The following is a 25441-nucleotide window of genomic DNA, read 5'->3' as shown; positions in this document are numbered from 1 at the left end:
ATTTGTCTGTACGTAAACATGAAACTTATTGCGTGAATGTAGTCGTGAATGACCTACGATTTTGCTTAGTGAGGTGAAACAAAAAAATCTCCTTTGAATCGATCTCCTCCTGCTGATGAAGAGAGGCCTCCTCTGCAAACACCTCCGTCTCCAGAGGTTTCTCCTCAGTCCTAATCAAAATTTTTATGTTGGCTTTGGGTCTGTTATCTGAAATTGGGTTTATGCTAAAATGGAAAAGTAACTACTGAGCTTTGAACCAGAGAATGCTAAGTGAAAACAAAGACCCAGAGGGCATCTAGAGCAGTGAATGTAAGTGCACTACCTGTCTGCCTGGCATTACACTGCCTGCCTGTCTAACTCTAAAGAGAGTTTATTTTTATTATATATTTTGATTTTCAATTATAATTATAATATACTTATTATAATTTAAATAATCATTTATTTTAATAATAATAATTAACATGATCAGTTTTCAAATATCCAAGACATTTTATTTCGTTATTTTTTTCTTTGTGTGGCAATCATTTTGTAGAATGAGCAATGAGTTTTATGTGATGGAAAATGTATCTGACAAAGCTGACCCTCTCAAGTGTTGCTGAGAACATGGAATTGAACATAATAGCTTTGCCCTTTAAACTTCTCAGAAACGATATGACTGCCTAAATGCAAGTTCCTGCATTGTTCATCTAGTATGTGCTAAAGTCTTTGTCTTTTCTGACATTCTTCCTCCATCTTTAAATGGATTGTTTTGTCTGACTGTGTTTTTCAGTTCTTGACAGCAGAGAAAAGCACCATTTTCTTAAAATGTGAAACTATGCTGTTTCCTGAGAGTTTTAGAGTGTGACTGAAGCTCAGGAAATCTATAGAGCTCAAAAATTTGGACGGTCAGGGCAATGAGCTTTATACATGCATGAACTGTCAATCAAAAGAATTGTTAAAACTACTAATAAATTGTAATTTAAATTTAAGAAATGCAAAAGTTTTTGTTTGACAATTTATGTTTATGTAGATTACTTTTCAAGTATTTAATTGCAAGCGTTAAGATGGAAAGAAGATGAGAAATGTCTAGTTTATATTAATACTGTTTATAAAGATATTTAGCCAAGATTTATCATTGTCAGTTAATTTTTTTTTTTCTTAAGGTGAAGACAGACAGACAGAGAAGACATACAAATAAAAAATACATAATTTGTTTATATAAATATTGAAAAATGTAATTTCATAAAATAATTATATATATAAATTAAAATTATATATACAATTTAAATATCATTTTAGTTTTGTATATACTATATTTAAATACAAACACACAACTAAAATTATATATATATACACACACACACACACACACACACACACACATATGCCTATGTATAATTAAAAAATTACATAAATAATATATGTGTGTTTTGTTTAATAGTTAATAGTAGTTAGTAAATTTAAGCTTTTTTTGGTTAGTGTGGACTCTTACCCCCTGCTAAGAATACTCAGTTTCCGTAGAGCCCTTAAGGGCCTATATGTGAATAATGAATTGTGGTAGCAGGGCGAAAAGCCTCCCTCCTGTGCAATTGCATTTGTGTTTATCCCAGGAGAGAGCTAGTTTGGCTGTTCATAGCACTGCCCTCGCTGATCACCCCCATGTCTCATAATGTCTGCCCCGCAGCGGCATATGGTTGAGGGAGCGACTGTTTGACCTGTCTGCTATATAAACCTATATGCTAGCATGTCCAGGTCTCCCATGGTCAGCTGTTTTTATCTGTCCAACAGAGATGAGCAGATTCAGAGTTAACAGAAGGATGAGTTTTGAAAGTTTATCCCTACATGGCTTCAGACCTGTCAGTCTCACCTTTTTTCTGCTTTAGAGAAAGAGCGGGAAAAAAAAACAAACAAACAAAAAAACCTGAGTGTGCTTGTTTCAGTCTGGGCCTCTATTTCTGAAGTACCCTTCAGTACCTAATGTTGAGCCTCAGGCTTTGTGACAGGGGCACACACTCAGCTAAAAGAAAGAACTTAAGCTGTCCTCTGAGTGGCTCTGGCCTTTTTATTTGGTGGACAGCTGTAGAAATTTGGGTTGTCCTGGTGTGGCTTACTGTCAGAAAGCTGAGTTCTAAATAGTCCTCCATCCAGCGAGCTTGCATTTAAGCAGTTAAATAAATTTCTGATGTGTAAAGAATTTAATAGTTACCAACCTCCCTTCATGTCCACAGTAAATCATAAATCTTGACTACTACTAACCCTGCTGATGTTATTAACAGCCGCAATTCTCATAAACATGCATTAAAAGCTTGTGTACATTCTCAGTGGATGAGTAAAGAGTGACATTTTAATTCTGTTTACAGTAGATGTTTCTTCTATGGTCTGTGCAGTCGGATGGTCACAGAAAAATCAAATCATAACCCAGACATTTTCCATAGCTTTTCTTTTTATTAATGCTTGAAAGGTCTCAGGTATATTGTCTCAATGTGGAACAAATTCCCTTCAAGGTTTGTTGGTTTAGCCACAAGTTAGCTTTTGTTTTGAAATTCTTTTTCAAAAAGTGAACAGGGTCTGTTTGCACTAATCAGCATTTGGCCACAAGAATTCAGTGTCACATTTGCCAAGTCAGCTTGGTATTTATTGTACCTCTGGGCCATTTTGCAAAATAGAAAAGTACCTCCACCTCGTCTCTCTTCAAACTTTCAAGTAATTTTTTTTTTTTTTTTAAATCCTGTAAAGCATTCAGACACAGTTACTACTTTGAAGTAATTAAAAATGTGTTGTTTCTGCATCATCCAGTTTTAGTATATGTTAGTGGCCCAGTGTTTATGTAGTTTTGCATTTTGCATTTAGAAATGTCAATAAACATTCACATTTCTCAGAAATATAATTTTGCATATTTGTACAATGCATTTCGAAAGTTCAGTTTTGTTTTTTGGGGGGTTTTTATGTGGCATATTTGTTCAATGTCTGTCTGTACAATAAACAGTTCTGGTACTATGTTGATTTAGTTGATGTAAATGCATTAGTGTATAAAAGTATTAACTTTTTGGCATTCTTTTGAAAAAGTTTAGATGCCCAGAACCTTTACTTCTCTTTTAAATATCAACATAATGTCTGAATAACTGATAATCCTGTTACAATAGTTTAAAAAGGAATGCATTGTTTTAAAAAAATTCTTTTTTTTTTTCTTTTTTTTTTGCTGCATATAGGCCTTTACTCAGATCAGAATGTGGCTTCCCCAACGTTTCTCCAAATCTTCCAATGGCCCTCCATTCGCTTGATCAGATTGACCCATTTCCTCAGTGCCTTGATGCAGAAAGCTGCAGAGCTGAGAGCACTAAGCGGTTAATCCTTTTATGTAGTGATTTTGACTCCTCGTGGGGATGAAATGGAATGTGTATTTGAAGTACTTGTGAATATGCAGAAGGACTGTTGCATTGTTATTTTAACGTCCTCTCCCTTATTTCCTCCTAGGGCAAGCTGTGAATTTTTCTTCATTAAGTATTCGACTGAGGGCTGACTATCAGTCTCAATGCTCCTGAATGCTGACTGATTTGATGGGAAGCGACTCCTTTGGCCAGTTAGTTATGTGCAGTCCTGGGCCTTCTCTGACTGCTTACCAAGATCCCCAGAGGGAGGGCCGCTAGGACATGACCATATTCTCAACTTCTGCTTGTACCGAACAGGCAGAGATAGAGAGAGGCATGGCTAATCAGGACTGTCTTTCTCCAGCTGTCTGAGCTGGTAGCGCACAACAGTCAATCTGTCTCTGATTTTGTCCAATTCACGTCCACACAGAGCGATTGACCCTTTTATGCAGCGCACCGCGTCCACCCAAGAGTCATCAGGGACATGAACGGAGCAGCGGGGTTACTTACCTCATGATTACCCCTCGTCTTTAAAGCGGAGAGATGCCTTGTAGTTGAACTTTGAAGTTGAACTTAAAAAGCAGAAGGGGAAAGCAGAGAGATGGGGCCCGGCTGCTGAAAGGCAGAATGCGTCATCAGGCATGTAAAAAATACGGAGAATAATAATAATGTGCAACGTGACACTGAGTTACTCTTCAAGTAAATTAAACTAATAAAGTAAAAAAAAAAAAAACTTAGGTTGAAAGGCCTGAAGATTAAGCTTTATGACAAACTTTTTTTTTTTGCTGTTGTCTGACTCATTTTTGAATTTACTAAATTATTGTGAACCTTCACACGTAACAGAATGACCATGCTTCTCACGGTCATGAAAAACCTGGAAATATGGGAACATTTTAAATTGGTGTTTTTCAGGCCTGCAGAAATCATGGAAAGTTTTATAGTAAAAAGAAAATAAAATATTTGCTGTTACACATTATATTAAAAATTAATATAACGTTAAGAATTATTCACATTATATTAAGAATTAATTTCTAAATATAACGTGTGTGAGTGTGTGTGTTTGTGTGTGTGTGTATATATATATATATATATATATATATATATATATTTAGCAAAGCAACTTACAAATGAGGACAATAGAAACAATCAAAACCAACAAAAAAGCAATATGTTAGTGCTGTGATAAGCAAGTTTTTTTTTTAAATAAATAAAATGAAAACAAGTAGATGGAATAGAAAGAAAATGGAGAACGCTACTGTTAATATATTTTTTAAATAAATAAGAAGACAAGTTGAAAGAATAGAAAATAAATAGAGAACCCTAGTGGGGTTTGGAGGGTCATTTTTGTATTAATTCTTTAATATATATATATTTATGTAAAATGAAAAAAATCTGCACAGTTCATAGAAAACTCTAGGTTATGGGCTTAACATCCGTCCAAAAAATGAGGGGTGGCAAACTCTTAGTGGGCTTTTAATCCGAACAGACTCGGTCCAGAGATGGGGAACATTGGAACAGGCCCATAGTCAGTCTTGGACTATAACCAGCTATGCTGCACCACAGGAAACAAAGCAGTGACCTGTCAAGTTACTCTTTCTTTAAAGAGAATGTGTGCACATGGATGGAGCGCATGTGTTACTGTCTTATTGTTGCCGCAAGTGGTGTGATATATATGCAGAGAGATGTGGGGGCATATGGGTTGGATGTTGGAGCAGTAGCTTTAGGTCATAGACCAAGTGTTCAGTGTCCTATTTTAATCCGAACCCCTCACTTCTGCTGGCTGCTGCTGCCGGCGCCTGTAAATCCCACCCAAGCGATAGCAAATTTAAATCCACTTAATTTAGCACCTAATCCCCCCCTCCTCCGACAAAATTTTAGAGATTGAGATTTAAGGATTAGCAGATAAATGGACAGGAAAATGGAGCTTGCACATGTTTTTCAAGCTCAAGTCATAGCACAGCAATCAGTTATTAAAATACTGTTGCTGCTGGAGTGCACTTGGATGACCAGACTTTTTATCCTGCCAAGGAACCAAAGTAATTTCTGGGAACTCTCTTTTGGGAAATTGTCTTTGCATTGACTTCCCTTTTATAACAGAACATGTTTGGGATTTTGACACCCTGACCTGCTTTGCTGCTTACTTTAGGTGATTGGCAATGTGTGATGAAAATCCTTTCAGATGTTCTGACCAATGGCTGTGTATCTAGACTGTGGTTGTACAGTTTGAACTTCATCACTCGTTTTGATTTTCTAGAAAAGGATTTAACCTTTACGCCAGGCTTCCATCTGAACTTAATCCAAAGATTGAGTCACGTGACTTAATATAAAAATGCTCAAACTATTTTCTGAAAGAGGTTACATTATATTCTTTCATAGCAGTTTTTCGTTGATATCCACTTAATACATTAGTTTCTTATGCCCAAAGTAGTCTGAATCTACATTTGCATGACAAGTTTATATTATCTGTGTAATGTTCTTCTGGATATAAACAACTCCTGTTATGATTAGCTAACATTCTGTGTTCTAGTGTTCTTGTTGCTGTTGTTTATCAGACCAGCATGTGTTCATTAATGGTTCTCATTCGTGCATTAAGTTTGGACAAAACACTGTAAAATACAGTGTTTAGCTCTTACTGAATCTACTGTGCAGAGCAGGGGCTGACTAGTGTGATCAAACTCTTCATAGACTCTTTTGAGACGGTTCTTTAGTGATTAAAAACCATAAAGTGCAGCAAGTATAGTCCAAATGATTCCTAAATGAATGACTTCTCATTTTTAAAGACTTAGTGATTCAAAACCATAAAGTGCAGCTAGTATAGTCCAAATGATCCCTAAATGAATGACTTCTAGGAACCAATCATTTTTAGTGTATCAATAACTATTTAGTGCCACCAGTGCAGTCCGGTTTTCCAAACAAGTGGCTCTTATGAATCTGTTCTTTTTAGTGAATCAAAAACATACAGTGTGACCAAAACATTCATTCTGGTTAAATCTAAATCAAAACTTGGAGTCATACAGCTCTTTGTGTCCTACAATGTTGTCAGTTTGTGGTTATATAGGCTTATACTTTTGCAAAGACTAAATGAAGTTTAATTGCCTTAATCGAGGTTTGTGATTGTTAATTGTGAACTGTGATTTTAATCACTTGGTCTGCTGGACAGTGGAATTAATGGCTGTTAATGCAAATTACTGCTGTTGTCAAACCTCAGCTGAACTAGACTCCACAGATCTTTTTAGTGAATCAAAAACATACAGTGTGACCAGTTTAGTCATATTCTGAACATATGACTCTGAGTTGGTTCTTTTGAGTGAATCAAAACCACAGCGCATACAATTTACAGTAATTCCACACATATTGTAAGAGTTAAAGTTTTTATTTGAGTGGTAATTCATTTGGCATTGTGTAGCTAAAGATTTGATATAAAAATGAATGAATAGTGTTCACATTTTTGTTTTAGTATTGGTGTCTAATATAGTCAGTAGTTAAGCCCAATTATTGAATTTCCTTTATGTTGTCTCAATAGCATCAATACAAATTTTGAAAGACTTTCTGTGTATTTATTACTAAAATAACCTTATTTGGCTAAAAGTAACTAAAATAATTAATTATTATGATTTCCATTCCTAATAGGCTCATATATAAATATGGGCGGTGATGTGTTAATGCACTCATGGTTCAGAATGACTTAGATTTCAGCTTTGATTCTATAAGTGGTCTGGGTGGATTTTATGTGTTATCTATCCTTTAATATGTGTTGATCATTCAGTTCCTCTGGGCCTGTTTTCTCATCTTGCTGGTACACATATTGTATGGCCACAGCCTCCATTATTCCAGAGACATGTGTTTAGCATTGAGGCAGCTCTACACCTGTCTTAGCTGTTGCAGCAGCTTGTTGTGGGCCCTGGGCTGCTGGGGGTCTTCATGGGTCTCTGCAGGCCGCAGACATGTCTCTTGGCTGCTGGCCCTCTCAGGATAGATTAGCCCTGGGGTAAAATAGAGCCAGACACAACCAGGTCGATGCCAACTTGGGAGCCATGTCCATGTGATACCATCAGGGGCTGCTTGCATGAACAATTGGATCTGAATATAATACATTATTATTATATCTTGGTAGTATGATCTAATTTTGAAGAACATTGACAGTTTTGCATTCAGGCAGTTGGTCTCTTCCGTCCTTGTGATTCTTTTGAGTATATGTGTACACTCTAAGAAGTGGGGTTATTTTAGGACAGGACACAGGGTGTCTGAAATGTTCAGTCGAACCCACCTACTGTCAGATTCACCTCGGCTGCTCTTCACACCACAGCCCAGCACAGCCGAGAGCAGAAAATACTTCAGTGCCATCACAACCCATATGTAGTGTAACCCTATCATTTTGGTTTATAGGGACTTTGAACATGTTTCAAAAGAACATTATCTGGAACAACCCCGGGTTCTTGTGGGGTTTCAACATGCAACCATTTAGCTACTAGTCCAGATATTTAACCACTAGGCTGCTGATACAAACAACATAGTAACAGTTTTGATTTTTGCTCATAGGCTCTTGAAATTAAAGTAAGACATTATTGGAATTTATATCAGTGGGCCTTATAAAATGAAGCACATTTTGCATTCTGGGCAAATCTAAATCAAAACTTGCAGTCATACAGCTCTTTGTGTCCTACAATGTTGTCACTTTGTGGTACTATAGGCTTATGCTTTTGCAAAGACTAAATGAAGTTTAATTGCCTTAATCGAGGTTTGTGATTGTTAATTGTGAACTGTGATTTTAATCACTTGGTCTGCTGGACAGTGGAATTAATGGCTGTTAATGCAAATTACCGCTGTTGTCAAACCTCAGCTGAACTAGAGTCCACAGATTTTCATAACAGTAAGTGTTTTTTTGTCTGTACTGTCAGTGTGTATGCTGAGTTGTCCATTATTATTCATTTTCAGCTACTTTTTGTGTAGCATGTGCCATTATTTATATATATATATATCTATATATATATATATATATATATATATATATATATAGATATATATATATACATACATACTACATTTGTGGTCAGTCAAATTTTGAAAACATTTTAAAAAGTTTTATTATGCTCACTAAAGCGGCAATTAGTTTGATCAAAAATACTGTAAAAACAGCAATATTGTTGAATATTATTACAAGTTTTCTGTATTAATATCTTGTAAAATGTCATTTATTTCTGTAACGGCAGAGCTGAATTTTCAGCAGCCATTAATCCAGTGTTCAGTGTCACATAGAAATCATTCTAATATGCTGAATTGTCTCTCAAGAAACATTTTTTTATTATTATCAATGTTGAAAACTGTTGTGCTGCTTAATATTTCTGTGGAAGCAATGATACAGGATTCTTTAAACAGAATGTTTAAAAACAACATTTGTTTGAAATGGAAAAGTTGGTAGTATTAATAATGGTTCATAAACAGTGGTAAAAGTGCTTTACATTGAAAAATTAAGTCTGAGATGCTAAATGTGAATTAAAAAATTAAAACGGTTATACATATATAGGAATTCACATGGTTATGAACTGCTTCCCATACTGTATGTTTTTGTTGTTTATGTCAAAGGCTGTGTGTCCAATGAATAAATGAATGTTAATTTTAAAGATCTATTAAATTGAATGAATGAATATATATGATATATATGAATATATAATGAAAAATGAAATAATTCAGCGAGTAAGGTAAATTACAGCATACTGCTTAGTCAGAGACTGCACATGTATAAAGATCTGCTTACAGCCTGGACTTGAATGTGGCTACTGTTGACATCTTGTGGAATCTTATTTTTCCAGTCGGGCAGGGGGAGGAAAGAAGGTCTTCATGCCTGATTACTAATAAAAATTTGCCGGGAGTATCAACTCAGGGGGCTGATGTTGCCGAAGTGACAGAGCCAAAATAGCTAATCTTCACAGTCGCAGTTTCAAGCACTTAGTTTCTCAGTTGTCTGTGAAATAAGCTACTCCATTTCCCTGCACTCTGCTCTCTCTCTCTCTCTCACACACACTTCCCTGCACTCTGCCCCCTAATACTGAATATTTTAATAACTTATTTAGGTGGGCATGCCTTTAGAAAAGCAAGGCTAGAGATCATCTCTTATGTAGTCTACCTAAAAGACTAGTTCCAAAATTAAATTATCTCATTATTTATTTAAATGTCATTACAAACCCATATTAATGACTTTTATCAAGGCACATTTTTGAAGAATATACTGGTCATTCTGTTCAATATAATAAAGATAATATACTCTTAAAATAGTGTAACCTTCTAACAGCACTGTTTTGTTTTACCCCTCAGGATGTGGAGATCCGAACAAATGCAGCGCTGTACCTCCCTCAGATCAGTGAGCTGCTGAACCGGGTTCCCCGACAGATGCTGCTGCTTCTGAAAACCAACGACCTGCTGAGAGGCATCGAGACTATCCTGCAGACTAGAGCCAGCTCCAGCTCCTTCATCAATATGTCCCGCTGCTGTACTCGTGCCATTGCCAGGTAAGACATCAGTGACAATAAAGTGGTTGCCATTTCATTTCTCAAGAATGGATAGATAGATAGATAGATAGATAGATAGATAGATAGATAGATAGATAGATAGATAGATAGATAGATAGATAGATAGATAGATAGATAGATAGATAGATAGATAGATCTTTATCACAGAATTCTGAAAAAAACCTTTATCATGATTTTCACAAAAAATATTAAGCAGCACAACTGTGTTCAACATTGATAATAATATGAAATGTTTCTTGAGAACCCAAATCAGCTTATTAGAATGATTTCTGAAGGATCATGTGGCACCAAAGACTGTAATGATGCTGAAAACTTAGTTTTTAACGTCTCAAGAATAAGTTATTTTTTAAATGAATTTAAAAATAAAAATAGAAAATGGTTATTTTAAATCATAATAATACTTATAAAATGTCATAATATTAGTGTTTTACTGCATTTTTTCAAATAAATGTGGTCTAATAATTATTTAATACTGATTTATATATATATATATATGAATTAAATTTTATATATATATATATATATATATATGTATATATATATATATATATATATACACACACACACACACACACACACACATATATATATATGAAGAGTTTATTTGCAAAAACATACATTTTTAAATTTTTTAAAATTGTGTGTGTGTGTGTGTGTGTGTGTGTTATTTATTTTATTTTGTGTGTGTGTGTGTGTGTGTGTGTGTGTGTGTGTGTGTGTGTGTGTGTGTGTGTGTGTGTGTGTGTTACTTAGCTGTATTTTTTTAACCTAATCAAAATAACCTAACTGCAGTTTGTTTAAAATTAATTGGAATGCACAATGAAAAAACATGATTTTTGAAACTCATCTGTTTTTTATATTAATTCTTTCTTTCTTATAAGTCTCTTCTCTACAATAGTAAGGTTCTGCCGTATTCAATGCCACATTACTTGAATAGTCACAAGGTTAGAGTTTCAGCAGCCGAACAAACCGGTTCCCACACATTAGGAGTGTGTCTGCTCTTAAATCCCTCATTCTCTCTGTTCAGTGGGCTCTCATTGGCTCATCTCTGCATGATCTGCTGTGGAGCTCAAGTCCCTGGTGTCATCTCAGTGCTCAAAGACAGTGTCATCTCTCTCACACCAGTAACCCACAGACACTATCCCACGCACCGCAGGAACTCTCGTTCATTTAAGCGGACTCTGTGGGATCTCACAGATCATTTAAATGCACTCAGACACACAGCCCCTCACTCCAGCCTCCCCCACCCTGAAATGAATGTCACTATATTGTACTACATTGTACTTTCCAGAGCAGTGAGCAGTGATCATATTGATTTATTCTCACCATTCTAATGAAGAACACGATGATTGGAGGAGAAAATCGTTCGGATTTGAAGGAGGGCTCCTGATAGTTGTCAGCGCAGAGACGCTCACGTCTGCTCGTAAAGGATTTCAGCACGATACAGAAAGAAAGAAGCACCCAGACATGAAACTCAATGTCGTCTGCCTCAGCGCCTCTTTATTAAAACCAAATGGCAGCAAAGTGCAGAATACAGAATCTAAAATCCATTACCAATTGCCGTGCTCACAGAAACAGCAGAAAGAGAAGACAGACCAAGAGAAGTAACCGGACCATCACACACTGATTTAGTCTGATGTGAGCTGAAATGTTTGCAGTATCATCTATTACAGCGAGTTAGGTTTTTAAAGTACAAGCTGTAGGAATAGTTCATCCAAAAATGAAAATTCTGCCATCATTTCCTCAACCTCAGACCTGTTGTTAGGCTTTCTTTTTTATTTGTGGATCACAAAAGTAGACAATTGCTTTCCAAGACTTGTCATACAACAAAAACACCAAAAAGCTCAAAATAAAGATTAAAAGAATATATAAAAACTTCATAAAAAAGTTAAAACAAAACAAGCTTGCATCTAACCTGTGTCTGCATCCAGAATTCAAAAATGGCATGCTAAAAATCTATCAGATGGCTTGGAAAACAATGCCTTTATGGTGTTTTTATAATTTTTTGGAGCTCCGCTGACTAACTGTCTATAAAATTAATTAAACCTTAGTTCTTTTTTGTCTCGCAGATAAAACTAACAGCATACTTGTTTGGAATGATATGAAGATGAGTAAATAATGACAATTTTAATTTTTAAATGAACTATTCCTTTAAAGAACAGAAACACCAGTCTTGTTCTTTCTTTGTAGTCTACACAACCCACTCACTTTTCTTTGAAACAAACACTGTGAAATAACATTATGAAGAAATAAGGTTATTTTTCTTAGTCTCCCCATGAAAGCAAAGTGACATTAGCATTCATTCTGTAGCCTCACACTGTTAAGTATTATTTTCAGCCTCACTGTACAAGTGACTAATGCAATCCATGTGATCACGGTTCTGGAGGTGTCCCTGCACTTTTCAAAATACTTAATGGTGTCTGGAGAAAATTAGAAAAAAAAAGCATCTTTTCTTGTCCTTTTACATGTTTGATTAGCCTTTTTTAATCAGTGCGTGCATTTGGTGATGGGTAATATGCAGTAAGCCACTCTGTCCAACAACTTTAATACAGAATTCACAATTGGTGGAATGTGGTCAAAACAACTAAAAGTCCTACATTTAGCATTTCGAGTGACATTTTGTAATATCTTTCATTTAATAATTCCAAATATTAGCCTATTGATTAACAGATCTGTAGTGAATGCTCATTAAAATATAAATGAAAGTTTAATGACCATTCTAACTACTGTATGTGCATTAACAATCTCTTAAACATATAATTTAATGATTTTTGGTATTATTAATTAAAATTATTGTAAGCTCAGAATTTGTTCGCACTTGCTTACATTTTATTTTAGTAAACAATGACCCACTTGAAAGGATTTTTTGTAAAAATCTATTTGTGATGTACTTTGGCATTGTGATCTCTTCCCTATGAATAAACAATTTCCAAGAAAGAGGATTTGATTTTGTTCAGCAGTAAAATCCCTGAATTGCCGTTTTGTAATTGCTGTAATTCCGACATAATGTCAATGCAACCTCGAGTGTGCTTTAGTCATAACCAAGCAAATCATTTAAGACTACTCAAGACTTATTTCTAGGTTTAGATGATTGATGTTAAGTTTTTTCAACCCCTCCATCAGACTCCATTTTTATTCTTTCTACCGACCACTGAGCCACCCACATAGGATTGCCGAATATCATACGCAGCGAAGAAGCATTTATGCGGCTCTCAAAAATCTACCAGATGAAGGCAGGATGTTATGATATATCAGTTTTAAATGTGCATTAATGCCCCTGCATCCTGTGAAGGTAGTCATTTTCAGGTTTTGGGCACATGCATGGTAATGAGAAATGAGTAGGACTGGTGCATGCTGGGTTCACTCTTTCTGTCATTCTCTGTCTGCTGGCAGGGACAGACAGACTGAAAGGCCTCTCGCTGAGCAGAGTTAATAATTCATCTCCCGCTCAGCTGTGACAACATCCACTATATCTCATTTTGATATATTAAATATGATAATTCACAAGATTCAGAAAGTAATACTCTAAATATATACCTGCTGGATCTAAAATTAACTATAGTGCCACATGTAAAAATTGGCTTTGGCTATGGAATCACTTAAACACACACATCACACTACTATTCAAATGTTTAGGGTCAGTAAGACCTTTTTAAGAAGAAATTAATACAAGGAAGGATGAATCGAGTTGATCAAAAGTAAAAGTAGAGACATTATAATGTTGCAAAAGATTACATTTCAAATAAATGCTGTTCTTTAGAACTTTAGAACTCATAATAGAATCCTGAAAAAAAGAATGTCTGCTTACAAAATAAATAAAAAAAATAATAATAATAATAAAATACATAAATGTATGACTGAACGAATAAAATACATACATTAGAAGAATAAGATATGTTTTAAAATATGGTAAAAATAGAAATCAGGGTTACATTGTAATAATATTTCACAACATTACAGGTTTTTTTTTTTTAATGTAAGTTTGTTTCCACCATGGAATAAAATAAATTGACTTTTTATCTCACAATTCTGACTTTTTCTTTTCTTATCTCAGAATTATGAGTATATCTCACATTTCTGAGTTTATATTTCAGAATTGCGAGGGGAAAATTAAGATGGGGGGGGGGGATTGTGAGATAAAAAAACTGCAATTACATTTTTTTTAATCCCATGGTGGGAACAGGCTATAGTTTTGCTGTATTTTTACTCAAATAAATGCAGCCTTTTGCAGAAAAAAGCTTTAAAAAAATCTTACTGACTTTTGAGTAGGTGTGCAGTTCATTACATTTTGCAGCAAAAACTTTCAACTTAAAAGTGTGTGTGTGTGTGTGTGTGTGTGTGTGTGTGTGTGTGTGTGTGTTATATGAATATATATTAAATAATACTAAATCTACTTCAGTGACTGGTAAGAAATATTTTGTGTTACATTTTGGCAGGTCTGGTAAAAACCTTTGCACCCTGTGTTCCGAGCATGCAACAAGTTACTGTTGACATTTTTGCAAGATTTCTGGCAAAGTAGGACGGGTGTCAATTCGTGACTGACTCCTGGGTTCCCATCAGTCCCTGCTTTCTGTTTTCAGCCTGTATTCTGTTCATGCTGTCGCTGTGCTCCTGTCAGATGATACCAGCGTGATACCTCCAGCCTGACACGGCAGCTATGGTCTGAAAAGTCAAACTTGTCCACCTCAAAAAGCTTTGTACAGTTTGAATACTCAGAAATTACAGTGAATTTCACCATTACCCTCCTCTTATTTCTCACTACCCTCATCTTTCTTTTTCCCAAGGGAACGTGTAAGGAAATTAATGCGATGTCACTTACTGTTTGTCAGTTCAAAGCTGTTCTCTGTGACAATGTGAGATGCATTCAGGAGAGCAGAGGAGTCATTGTTTCCCCCCCCAAGGACATCCCACTTACTACGGCCTTGACACTGCTGTCTCTCTCTCTCTCTCTCTTTCTCACACACACTGTTAATATTACATGACCTAGTGTGGTCATTCTAAAGTCCACACTTATACCATGAAGTCTGAGCCAACACAATCTGAATCATTTACTTTAACCAGTGTAATCTCACCTCTCCTCTACTGGATCTTAGTCTTTCTTATCTTTCTCTGTGTCTCTGTGCCTTTCTTTTAGACACAAGAGGAGTAAAACCAAGTCTCGGACCAGGCGACTGCAGATCTCTCTGTCTGAGCGTTGGTCTCTGTGTCAGATAGATCTGTATGAATTTGTGCAGTGGCTCCGCAGCTCCGCGTTGGCCAGATGGGTCTGTTACCTCCTCAACTGCCTGCCCTACACAAAATGAGAGCCTTGAATCAAGCTATTATGCCCTCTGTACTGAACTCAACACACTGCCAAGTGCATTGTGGGTTGATCATGGACCGTTTTTAATAAGAGCTGAAAGTAAAAGAGTTTTTTTTTTTTTTTTTTAACTTAACAGACAGCCATAGTCATGAAAGTTGACTGATCATGTGATTGATTAGTCATGTGATCAGTATGTGTGAGCAAATGCTCCATGCATGTTTAGTTTCTTTTAAAGTAACCAAATGATATTTTACAGTACTGTAAGTAGGTTTGCATCATGCAGTATCTCAGACTTGTGAAATCGCTTCTGGATTCAGCATTGAGCTGCCATGTGCACATCACCTCTCTGCGGAATTTCATGTGAAGTCTTCATTTTACATTCCTTCAGATTTCAGAATATATAAAACATTTTAATACAACAGTTACAGAATAACATAAATTTTTTTAAATTTTTTTTTTATTTTGGGAATTTTTTATTATTATTATTATTTTTTTTTTTGAGTGAAACTGTGGTCATGCCTTATCAATAAATAGGAGTGTTTTTATTTTTCGTGTTTGTTTGAGGGTTTCCTTTTGATCAAGTTTGAGTCATGCTGAATAAATTAATCAGTGATTTAATTTTTTTATTTATTTATTTTTTTTTATGTGGAACACAACAGATGAAAGTTTGAATAACATTAACACTTCTCAATTCTGTACAGATAAGTGTATGGTGACTAGGGGCTGTCATGCTTCAAAAGAAAATAAAGTAATTTATTACTTGTTTGCTGTATTCTAGTCAGTGTTATTTTAGTATCATTGATACACTATTATGGTTTTTAATATTTTGAAATATTAGATTTTATTTTTTATATTTTCTGTTTTTATTTTCCATTAGTAATTTTGTTGTTTTTCATTTTTATTACTTTTAATGTCTATATAGTTTTTTTAATTATGTTCTAGTTTTTAGTTTTTTTATTTTGTTTGTTATTTTAATACTTAAATATAAAGTAAATGAAAATGAGAAATGCTGCCTTCCCAACTTCCTGAAATATTTTATTTCAGTTAATGTTTTATTTTATTATTTTTTTTTATGTTTTTAGGTTTAAAGATAATATCCCTGATTCTATAGATCATTCAAACACAAATGATGATCCCGTGTGACCTTAAATTTAAGTCACTATTTACTGAAAATGCTCCATGCCACCATTTTTACATATTTAAAATAAAAATTGCATTGACATTGATCATGATGATCTGATCACAATGTGTGAAGTTTGAATAAGCGTAAATGTAAATGAAATGCATAGTGAAGCTTGGGCAGTCTTCAAATAATAACAATAATAATAATAACAATCTACAATTTTTTTCTCAATTACATTTGACATGTTATATAAGTGGTTTTCTCTGAATGCATTGTATGCAGTACAATCAAGAGCTTGTAACAGGATAAATGTTGTAAGCTAGACCTGTATAAGATGTTAAAGAGTACATCACAGCTAGTGTTTTTCTTTTTTTTTTTTAATCCAGAGGGCAAGTTTTGGATCAATTACGCCCTGTTCTTCCTTCCCAGGCTAGCTTTTTCAGGTTAGACCCCAGTCAAAGGGCCACAGGAGCAGAGCACCACAGAAAAGCCCTCACTTCCCCCAGCCTGAAGGCAACAGCCAGCAGTCAGGAAGTCCAAACCCTGCCACACTAATGCCCTCAGGCTAGTGGGCAGATTTTAGCTGCCAAGCATCAGATGATATACGTTATCTCCTCAACAAGTCTCTTCCACATCACTCTCTGCTCAGCTCACAGCTGAAACTAAATTGCTGAATCCCAGCTTCACCATCCACAATAATGTGTCATTTACTGTGTCCACAGTTAATCCTGTCAGGCACGAATTGCAGCTATAGTGTGTTTCCAGGAACCGTGCAAACTTGTAATTAATAATTTCTGTGGATGGGATGCACTCAAATTGTGTAAGTGCACTATTAAATTTTTTCTGTCCCCTTGATATTTGCTCTTTAAAATCTCTGTTGTGTTATCCTTTTATCTGATGTGGTGGTGTTTGTCATGTCAGGAAAATTGCCTTGCTTAGCAATAGCTGAGCTGAAGGGTGAGGCCCAAAACGATGGAGGTAACTCTCTCCCTCTCTCTCTATGTGTGTGTGTGTGTGTGTGTGTATGTATATTTATGTATATATAGGAATTTATTTATTTGTTTAGCTATATGTTTGTCTTGGGTGTATATTTTGATTTAGTATATTTTTATTATATTAGAATGATTTCTGAATGATCATGTGACACTGAAGACTGAAGTAATGGCTGTTAAAAAATAAACTATACCATCATGTAAAATTTTACATTTTAAAATATAATAAAATAGAAAGAAAAGTTATTTTAAACTATAATATGCTACAGTATATTGCACACAAACTAATGTACGTACATATATATATATATATATATATATGTATATATGTATATGTACATTAGTTTGTGTGCAATATACTGTAGCATCATTTTTTTCAATAGTAAGTTTTATTAGATGTGCTTTTTGATGAAATGATGAAATGAAAACCATTCATGAGGAATGATGCTGCTGCTATCATATTCATATTTCTAACACTTTATTGATGTACTTTTGTCTCAATGCCTCCGCCTCTGCTTTGTCTTTCCTTCTCTTGATGAGTCAGAAATGGAAAATCTCTCTCTGCTGAGTCAGAAAAGGACAATGGCTGCTTTTTCCTTATCACTGTCTTTCCATCTCTTAATTAGACTCGACCTCTGTAGGCAAACCCAGAGCCAACGTTAAGCCTGTGTCTGCCCAGAATAAAAAAAAAAATCCATCCATCTTGATCAAAAAGCTGAGGCTGGAGCTGCCAAATGTAATCACCCTAGTAATAGGTCTGAAGCCTCCAGTGGGTACAAAAAGATGCTCAGCATTGCTGTAAGGTGACCGGAGAAGTAGAAGTTCGGCTTCAGGTGTTCTTCTGTTTATTTCCAGTAAGGTTACAGTAACTGTGCAAGCAAAACACTGGTATTTAATTGGCTAATCAGTTAGAGATAATAAAATATGACCACCGAGTAAACTTTATACTTATGTTTTCCCCATCTAACTAAACAATCACATTGCAATTGTTTAATCTGTTATCATGCAAAGCTTCAAAACACACTCAAACCATATGGACTGTGATGCTGCTTGCTGTGCTCTTTTGCTGAAATCCCTTACAGCAGCTTCATTGTCAAAAAAAAAATATTGTGCAAATCAACAATAACATACCTGTTTATAGCAATATGTTTTTTTAAAAAAAAATAAGAATGTGGTGGTTTTGATGTATGTGATTTGTCCAGTTATTATATTATCAGTGGCTTTGTTACTGCGGTTTAGTGAGGGGAAGAAATAAGGCATGGGAAGTAAATTAAATGTCACAATCAATTGCCCCACATAGCAGAATGTAATCTCTTTACTTCCCTACGGATGAATGAAGGGGCAGTACACCATTTATGCCACTGTACTATACTTCATGTTGCTTTTATCTATCCAGTTATCCAGTTTTGTGTAGTGTTGTAATAATGCTTGTATGTTTGTGTGTATATCATGGTGCACTGTATTTGTGACCATAATTACAAATCGTTTATTGTACCAATATTTTGACCTTGACCTTACGCTCACATGAGGCAGAATATGTGAATATGTTGAGCATTGGTGGTTCAGAGGTAGAATTCTCGCTTGCCACGCGGGAGACCCAGGTCTGATTCCTGGCCAATGCAGCAGCTGTTCTCTTGGGGCAGCTGTGGCCTAATGGTTAGAGAGTTGGACTTGTAACCTGAAGATCGCAGGTTGGAGTCTCGGTGCTGGCAGGAATTGTAGGTGGGGGGGAAGTTAATGAACAGCGCTCTCTTCCACCCTCAATACCCATGGCTGAAGTGCCCTTGAGCAAGACACTGAACCCCCAGTTGCTCCCCGGGCGCTGGATATAGCTGCCCACTGCTCCAGGTATGTGTTCATGGTGTGTTTACTTCTCACCGCTGTGTGTGTGCACTTGGATGGGTTAAATGCAGAGCACCAATTCCGAGTATGGGTTACCATAATTGGCAAATGTCACGACTTTCAATATATACTACTACTAAATGCTTAAATGTTTGTATCACTGCTTTCTCTGCTGTTAACCCGCACAAAGCCTGTTGAGTCTTGGATTAGGCCCAACCAGAAGTGGGACATCCATATCTGTTCTCAAATGGTATTTGGCACTCTTTGCTTCGTCATTTCCCATTTACCATAAGAAGCAGTATTATTATAAATTAAAGGGAATAGATCACCCAGAAATTAACATTTGCTAAAAAAGTTACTTGCTCTCAGGTCGTCCAAGATGTAGATGAGTTTGTTTCTTCATTAGATCCGTTTTGGATAAATGTAGTATTACTGTACATCATTTGCTCATCAATGGATCCTTTGCAGTGAATGGGTGCCGTCAGAATGAGAGTTCAAACAGCTGATAGAAACATCACAATAATCCAGAAGTAAGTGGGAGAGACACCCCCATATGATTGTGAAGTACTTTGGGTGTACAGCAATACAACATAAAGCGCTATATAAATGGCTCATTCATTCATTCATTCATTCAAGTGACTCAAATTCATCAATACGTAAGTTTTTAGCTAAAATATGAGCCTATAAACCATAACACTCTAATGAAAAGTTCATCCCCTCTTATCTTCTCACATTGAAATCCATTAAAATATTTTGACTTTACTTAACAAGACATTAAATGTTGGACTGGAGTTGTGTGGATTACTTGTGGATCATTGTAATGTTTTTATCAGCTGTTTGGACTCTCATTCTGATGGCACCCATTCACTGCAGAGGATCCATTGGTGAGCAAATTTTTCCAAATCTTGGATGGCCTGAGGGTGAGTAAATTTTCAGCAAATTTTCATTTTCACGTTGATTATTCCTTTAAATCCATTGTGTTGTGTTGTTCTTAGTGCATTTACAACAAAAAGTTCATGTACACTTTGTAACATTGTATTGTTTTCCTTTTCAAATCATCCTCATTATTTGAAAATAGATATTCTGTGTTTCAGAGAGGGTGGTGTTTACATGTGAAAATCACTTTTAAACCATCTGCATCGCAGAGGAAAAGGAAACCACATTCGTATGGCATTTTCCTGATGTTTTTAGGTTGGGTTGAGATGCTGTGGTTTAAGCGTGGCTATAGATTTAAGAGCAACGGCAGCCATAAAAGACATTTTAATCTGCTAATGGAAAATCACATTAAATTTTTTCCCTCCAATTTGGCTCTTCTGTTACTGCAATATCATAGATTCTGGATTGCAGCACAGGCTTGGACGGAGCCACTTTTCTTCTGGCTGTCTGCATGGTAAAACCCAGCATTTGAGATGGAGATTACTGCTCTCCAAAAGAATAATTTTCCCCTGGGATTATCTTCATTTGCTCTTATGCAGCCATGACTTTTCTCATCGCAACCTATTATTCCATCAGGTGAGGTTGGTGTGTGTTACCTGAGGGGATCCAGAGTCCCTCTGAATGTTTCAGATGTCTGGTATCTTTGTATGGGGTTCCCAAGGAAACTCTGGGAGGATGAAATTCATGTAATCCTGCCAGTCACAATGCTCAGGGTAAAGAAAACACTGCTTACCTCATTTATCTGACTTTTTTTTTCTTTTTTCAATCCGTCTCGATATGGTGTGTGTTGTGTGTGTGTGTATGTATATATATATATATATATATATATATATATATATATATATATATATATATTTCCCTCTGGAGTCTAAGGGTATTTTTGGGGCCTGGATATATTTCCCTCTGGAGTCTAAGGGTATTTTTGGGGCCTGGAGAAGTTTTTGTCATGCCCTGACATTTGTGCTTTTTTCAGTTTCTTATAAATATCTAAATGGCTAAAGTCTAATCTCACTGTAATCAGCACAAACTAGGCTATAATAATATGTGAGCAGCATGTATGTACATGATTGTGTTTTTGAGAAAAAAAATGTTATGCGTGGTTAGTGAAAAACTAAAAATGTTAAATCACTTGAAAAAGGCAATAAAACACATATAGAAAATTGGTTCCCAGGACTTTTGAGAACTGGAGCTTGTAGCCTAGAATTTTTTTTTTCTAAATGATGTGAAAAATCATCTTGTTTACTCACTTACAGAAAACAATATATTGATTTAAATTTTCTAAGACACTTTTTGTTGGTAAAAGTCATATGCGAGTAGGCGTCAACTATCATGAATTCACACCTGAGAAGACAAAGGCCTGCATAATGAGCTGCATAATGAGCCATTCAGTCAGCTGTGTCACTGAGAGGGATGAGTTACAAGAAAGAATGTGAGGACAAAATAAATCTATATAATTTTATGTTTGTAGTTTATTTAGATTATATTTAATTATCCCACAACATAATTTAATATTCACTTGTGAGTGCAGTTAAACAGTTTATTAGGAACAATCAAAGCTGACTTTCAAACTGATTTTTTTGCATCATTACTCCAGTCACACAATCCTTCAGAAATCCTTTTAACAATCTTATTTTCTACAAAAAAACGTTATTGTTATTATTATCATTATTATTATTATTATTATTATTATTAATGTTGAAAAGAGCTGAGAATATTTTTTTTTTAGGTTTTTTTTTAGGGGGGATAAATTGAAAGAACAGCAATGATTGTTACATTTGTTACAGTTACATTTATTGTTACATTTATATTATTTACATCAAGCTTTTGAATGGTATAGTAGTGTATATTGTTATTGAAACTTCATAATATTTCACTTGATTATACATTTAGTCAGGAATTATAGTTTGGAAAAAGTCTTTGGAAAAAGTCTAACTAGTAAAATGTTTACACGTTATGTGAAAAACTAGTACAAGTATATAAATAAATAAAAAGAGAGACTTACTCATGTTTATGAAACTCTGCTGAATAAAGTGCTTCATTCTTTATTCTGAGGAAGTCCAAATCTCAAATCCTCAACCACATCACATCTTTTTGGGGTGATTTATGTCTTATTCCTCTCATCGCGAAGCAAACAGTAAAATAATAACAAACTTGAAGAACAGTCTCGCTGCGTTGTCTTCTGTTGTGTGGGCGTATTCAAAAGCCGCGCGCTTCAGTGAAACATTTGAATCTCAAAAGCGCGCTCGGCGCGGGGGGCGTGGTCACATTAGAAGATAATGACGTGGAATGGGAGACGTGAAAAACGGACATCGCGTTGTTTTCATATGGATTACTTTATCACAGAATATTTGTTTTCAGCAGCACTTGTTTAGTTTAAAAGTAGACATGTCAGGCTTTCTATAGATATCTCTCTCATGTCTCTTCGTTGAGTATTCACTGAGTTACAGTTAATTTTAATGACGCATTTGTATCTGAAGATCAGCGCAGACAAAGGCTGCAGACAGCACTCCTTGTTTGTTATCTTTATTTTATAAGTGCACAAAGTTTTGTTGTTATTATGTCTGTATACAAAAAAAAAGTAGACCCTTTACAGATTCGATTGATGTATTGCACTTATCTGTACGATCAAAACTGAAAGTGTAATTTAAGTTCTTTTCGGGGTTATCAGGAGAAAATACCCCAAAACGCGTATACGCGTTAATCGACTCCAGAGGGATATATATATATATATATATATATATATATATATATATATATATATATATATATATATTTTATTATTTATAATAAACATTATTTATTTATGTATTATAGCAAATCATTGAAACCCAACCTGTATATATTATATATTTATTGGGGTTTAAACCTACAACCTTTGGTTACCAAACCAAACGACTTTTTTTTTTTTTTTTTTGGTAACCAATCATTTAGCATTCTTTGATCATATTCACACGATAAGAGGAACAGTTACAACAGCTCAGGCATTCAGGCTCACCAGTGTCTCGAGATATAGTTCATGGAAGACAGCAAATACTGTAGATGAAGAGAAGGGATTAAAAAAGACCAAAGAGAGCAGAAAAAGTGTGCATGACCAAAGAACAATAAATCCAGTGGGCATGTATGCCGCTCCTCTGCTTTCGCAGGCTGCAGTGGGAAATGAGTTCATTTAATACTGTGAAATTCCATTAGAAGAGAACATGACGATTTTGTACAGCAAGCACGCCGTTTGCAGGCCCTCTTAGACACTTATAATTCCCCCATAAGACCGACTCTGATGAAACGGCCAAAACATATTTATTCAGAGATTTAATCTCTGTAATCACAAAAATGGCTTTACTTTTGCTTTGGAAACAGACCAGAAGTGAATGACCTCATTGTGCATGTATGTGTTCACCTCCTGTTTAAATGTGTAAAGTTCAAACCAATTTTCATGCATTTGGAAGTGAAACAAATATTAGGGCAGTGAAAACAGTATTAAAGCTTAAGCACCTTTCTGACTCAAATATGATATTGCGCGAGTTCAAAAACTCAGGGCATTTTTTATTTTTTATCCATTTTCTGCTTTGTTCAGACTGCTGCAATGAACTGGCTTGACTTCAAATAAAATTCATAGTTATTCATGTAATGAACAAGATATAGACTAGAGAATACAGCGAGAAGCATGACATGACAATCATTACCAGGTGCTGGTCTTGTCAGGCCTCTTCTCATTCCTGCATTGATCGCTTGGTGTAATTAAAGAAGAGCTTGCTTATGCAAAGCCTTGTAAATGAAGCACACAATCATTAATTAGGCTCAGATGAAACACATTGTCTGTGAGTTGCTCTTGAGATTTGTCCAGCGATAACAAAAGTGCAGTTAGTCTTGAGGCAAGTCAGACCACTCTTAGTTAACTGCCACTCTGCCTCGCAAGGATCAATACTAATCTTACTGATTCAGGCTAAGCTCAGACCGTTTCAATAAACAGGCAGCGAAGAATTGTGCCCTGCTTCAAAAACATGCCAATGTTGTCTTATGTAAGAGAATTTGTGCTCTCTTGAGGGAAAAGCACTTTTCCACTGGTTTAGCCATTGGAAATTTCATTTGAATTAACCTCCAGATGTACATGGTTTTTATGAGGAAGCTTAGAGATGATGTAGAAAATAGACAGCCTTGTTTGGGTTTGCTGACTTAAGAATAAAGTAATTTTAATTAAAATAGTAATTTAGAGGTAAGTCACATGCAGCTACATTCAGAATTAATAGCTACAGAATTGAGACCTACATATGGAGTGATTCTAATGTCATTAAAGGGACAGATCACACCAAAATTAAAATTGTCATCATTTATTTAGCTTCATGTCCCTCCAAACTCTGTCACAATAGCACATAAGCCTTCTAGTAAGAAACTTTATACATTTTTAAGTGTTTTTTCACAGCTTCCACTCCTTTTAAATGTCAATAGTATGACAAAGTGCTAAACTATTTGTGACTTTTTATCGCACAATTCAAACTTTATCTTACAATTCAAAATTCAAACCTTTATCCATACAATTGTCTCTCCAAGGAACTCAGAGGAAACATTTAGAATTGTAGGACTGATATAAGCTCACAATTCCAAGAAAAACAACAAAATTGTGACTACTCAAAATTACCTTTGTTATTTTTGTATAAAAACAGAATTGCGAGATGTAAACTTGGAATTCTGAGGTAAAAAGTAAGAATTCTGGGTTTATATCACAGATTTGAATGTATATCAGTTATGTTATATTGAATGTATATATTGAAAAATATTTTTATTGAATGTGTGTGTGTGTGTGTGTGTATATATATATATATATATATATAGAAATTAATATATATACATATATATATATACATATCATACATATATATATATATATATCAGTTATATGTATATATATATATATATATATATATATATATATATATATATATATATATATATATATATATATATATATATATATCAGTTTTGCTCTGAGAATTCTGTCACGTTCAGCTCATTTGGACACTACTTCTTTCTTTTGAGTGTGTTGTCAGTGTTGTCATTACAGCTGTTTTAATGCACCAAAATGTGTTACAGGGAAGAGTGTAGTTTTCAGAGTCACACCAATATCTCAATGGTGTAGTTGGAGCTGGACAATGATTCACACCTTTCTAAAAGCTCTCACTTCACACCTTTATGCTGGCATCGTGTCTGCTTCATTTAGTGTATGTTTGCAAATCAGTCTCTTAGGAGTCCTTGCCATCAGAAAACACAGAGTGAGTGGCTCTTTTTAGGATTATTACTGAATGAAGAAATAAACTACTGAATCTGATTTGCTTAGGCCAGTAGGAGATGGTGAAAGTGTTTCTGGAGAGAAAGGAATG

The 25441-nt window shown here is 35.1% G+C and overlaps 1 protein-coding gene and 1 non-coding gene across 2 annotated transcripts in view; both read left to right on the top strand.

Moving 5' to 3' along the window:
• LOC109076068 (aarF domain-containing protein kinase 1-like) overlaps positions 1-15948 on the top strand; it is a 105720-nt gene extending 89772 nt beyond the window's left edge. Inside the window, exons 10-11 of the mRNA XM_042742038.1 lie at positions 9660-9853; positions 15009-15948. Of these exons, the coding sequence (XP_042597972.1) occupies positions 9660-9853; positions 15009-15177 (363 nt within the window). The 3' untranslated portion in view covers positions 15178-15948. The remainder of the gene's footprint in view (positions 1-9659; positions 9854-15008) is intronic.
• Positions 15949-18842: 2894 nt separating this feature from the next.
• Positions 18843-18913, top strand: trnag-gcc. The gene has a single exon. It is a non-coding gene; the product is annotated as a tRNA-Gly (tRNA).
• Positions 18914-25441: the final 6528 nt, after the last annotated feature.

The sequence above is a fragment of the Cyprinus carpio genome, chromosome B17 (genome assembly GCF_018340385.1).
Source record: "Cyprinus carpio isolate SPL01 chromosome B17, ASM1834038v1, whole genome shotgun sequence".
NCBI classification, from domain to species: Eukaryota; Metazoa; Chordata; class Actinopteri; order Cypriniformes; family Cyprinidae; genus Cyprinus; species Cyprinus carpio.
The sequence above is the reverse complement of the archived record's forward strand: the minus strand, read 5'-3'. Positions and strand labels throughout refer to the sequence as shown.